The 775-nt window shown below is 42.2% G+C and overlaps 1 protein-coding gene across 1 annotated transcript; it reads right to left on the bottom strand.

Annotated features, from left to right (window-relative positions):
• On the bottom strand, window positions 1-438 carry LOC136795979 (uncharacterized). Its single transcript, XM_067048281.1, has one exon. It carries the CDS (start codon window positions 436-438, stop codon window positions 1-3), a length of 438 nt encoding a protein of 145 aa, XP_066904382.1.
• Window positions 439-775: the final 337 nt, after the last annotated feature.

Here is a 775-nt window from a genome sequence, read left to right as displayed (position 1 = left end):
TTAGAAAAAGGTCTGGGCTGCAGCCAATCTCTGTTTCTTATAGTCTTCCGTTAGGATTTTCGAAACCCATCGAGCATAAAATTTGTGGTAACCAAGCTTCTCCACCACAATTTGGTGTAACTCCATGAAATTTGGGAAAAATGTTCCGACAATAATCGTAAAACGAGGGTTTTCACGAATTTTGGGATGGATTTGCATTGCCAGGTCATCAGTCACAAGGCTAAGCCTACCACTGCAGTCCTCGTCGTAAATACTGGTACTGCCATTTTCAAAATCAAAGCACCATGCATGCCTCACTCGGTTTTCACTGATTATCCTCTGTCCATAAACATCACAAAACTGACGATTAATTTCAATTGGCCTGTTGTTTCGAGCAAACAAAAACCAAATCATAGACCGCACTTCGCAAGTGGCGGGATTTTCTATTGCTAGGCACATTTTGACGACTCGCAGAGAGCAAAGTAAGGAACGCACAGTCCTCATGCTACAACAGCTGGATGTGTACTGAATGTAGGAACGTTCGGACACCAAGATGACAGCTCTACCCCTACCCTTCGTCACGATAGGCCAAAACGTCTGTTACTTTCTGGACAGCCCTCGTACAAATGAATAAATTATTCTTTAAGTTGTATTCTACGCATAATTAAACATGGAATAGTAGTCGGGTTCCTTCCATACCCAAAGGAATTCAATATGTTAAGGAAAATAGATTAATATCCTTTTAACCTCTAAAAGCGGCGCAAGGATAGAGGGCTAGTTGATGTGACTGGGCGTG

This window comes from Halyomorpha halys, unplaced genomic scaffold (genome assembly GCF_000696795.3).
Source record: "Halyomorpha halys isolate HHAL.00 unplaced genomic scaffold, Hhal_1.1 Scaffold1688.1, whole genome shotgun sequence".
NCBI lineage: Eukaryota > Metazoa > Arthropoda > Insecta > Hemiptera > Pentatomidae > Halyomorpha > Halyomorpha halys.
Note: the sequence above shows the minus strand (reverse complement) of the source record. Positions and strands in the feature narration are given on the sequence as shown.

What these genes read in the sequence shown, in the direction of transcription:
- LOC136795979 (XM_067048281.1), bottom strand. Translation starts at nt 438, where the DNA reads ATGTGCCTAGCAATAGAAAATCCCGCCACTTGCGAAGTGCGGTCTATG.